The 1,539-nt window shown below is 51.1% G+C and overlaps 1 protein-coding gene across 1 annotated transcript in view; it reads right to left on the reverse strand.

Annotated features, from left to right (window-relative positions):
* The window catches only part of Dhx58 (DExH-box helicase 58), a 13,407-nt gene that overhangs the window by 6,121 nt on the left and 5,747 nt on the right, over nt 1–1,539 (reverse strand). The window contains exon 8 of the mRNA XM_031352610.1: nt 376–629. Within this exon, the coding sequence (XP_031208470.1) occupies nt 376–629 (254 nt within the window). The remainder of the gene's footprint in view (nt 1–375; nt 630–1,539) is intronic.

The following is a 1,539-nucleotide window of genomic DNA, read 5'->3' on the forward strand; positions in this document are numbered from 1 at the left end:
TCGAACTCAGAAATCTGCCTGCCTCTGCCTCCCAAGTGCTGGGATTAAAGGCGTGCACCACCACCTCCTGGCACCACCACTGCCCGTCAGATCCCCTATTCCTGATATGTCCTGAGAAGCCATACTATTTACTTTTTTTTTTTTTCTATAGGCCCTTGGTTTCCTGCTACTTCATCGCCTCAGAGTCTCAGGCAGGGGGAAACTTAAGCAAAAGGGGGTAGGGGGAGTGGGGAGTGTCTCTCTTTTATCCCGGCTCTCTGGTCTCTTGTCTAGGAAGATTCAATTCCCCTTCCCCAGAACCGTCCTGCTATCTCTGTGTGGAAGACCCTGTTCCCCTTTCTCCCCTGTGAAATGTCTCCAGCCATGGCCAAATACCTGGGTCATGTGTGTGCTCTGGCCTGTGTTCCCTGCTCCAATCAGCATCTGAGGCTTGATGTCCACAGCCTGCAGGCAAGGCTGCTGCCGCAGCCAGAGCAGGAGGGAGGAAGCCGTTTGCCGGGTTCTGGTGAAGATGATACCCCGAGTGTGGCCAGGGCTCCCAAACTGCTTCAGTAGGATCCCTTCCAGCATCTCCAACTTTGGGTTCTCGGGACCCTGAGCTGCTAGCTGGGCCAGCACATTTTTATGGTCTAAAAACACCAAAACAGAGGCACAGGGCTCAGGCCTGGATGGACACAGTACTCATGGGACAGAGTTATTGCCAGAGAGGACACCTGATCCTATTCATTCCCTGGGCTTATCATAATTCCCTAAGCACACTTTAAGAACACATTTCCATTTACTCTCAGGGCCAGCCTTGCAGGAGACATCCAGTATAGAATCCATCCCTCACAAACCCCAGACCAGCGGCCCTCAATACCACCACTAGGCTCTTTGCTATCTGTGGTTTTAATGTTTTAGGCAGGGTCTCGTGCAGCCCAGGCTAGCCTTAAACTCACTTTTCTTCTGCTTTCACTTCCTAAATCCTAGGTTTACGGTTATGGTGTGGTGGTTGGAATAGGTTTGGCCCCCATAGATTCATGTGTTTAAACGCTTGGCCCTAGGGAGTGGCACTGTTAGAGGAGGAAGTGTGTCACTGTGTAGGTGGGCTTTGAGGTCTTCTATGCTCAGGCTGCACCCGGTGCAGAAGGTGGTCTTCTCCCTGCTGCCTTCGGATCAAGATGTAGAACTCTAGGCTCCTCCAGCGCCATGCCTGCCTGCACACTGCCACACTTCCTGTCTTAATAACGGACGAAACCTCTGAAACTGTAAGTCACTCCCAATTAAAAGTTTGCCTTCATCAGAGTTGCCTTAAACGCCTTTAATCCCAGCACTTGGAAGGCAGAGGCAGGCAGATTTCTGAGTTTGAGGCCAGCCTGGAGTTGCCTTGATCATGGTGTCTCTTCATAGTTATAAAATCCTAACTAAGATGCATGGGTCTCTACACTGCTGAGAAAACAAAGTAGGCCTTTGTTCATGCTAGGTAAGTGGTCTAACCCCTGAGAGGCAGTCCAGCACCCCAGCCCCACCATTGAGGGTTTTTTTTTCCTTCCTTCCCCC

Source organism: Mastomys coucha, unplaced genomic scaffold (assembly GCF_008632895.1).
Source record: "Mastomys coucha isolate ucsf_1 unplaced genomic scaffold, UCSF_Mcou_1 pScaffold5, whole genome shotgun sequence".
NCBI lineage: Eukaryota > Metazoa > Chordata > Mammalia > Rodentia > Muridae > Mastomys > Mastomys coucha.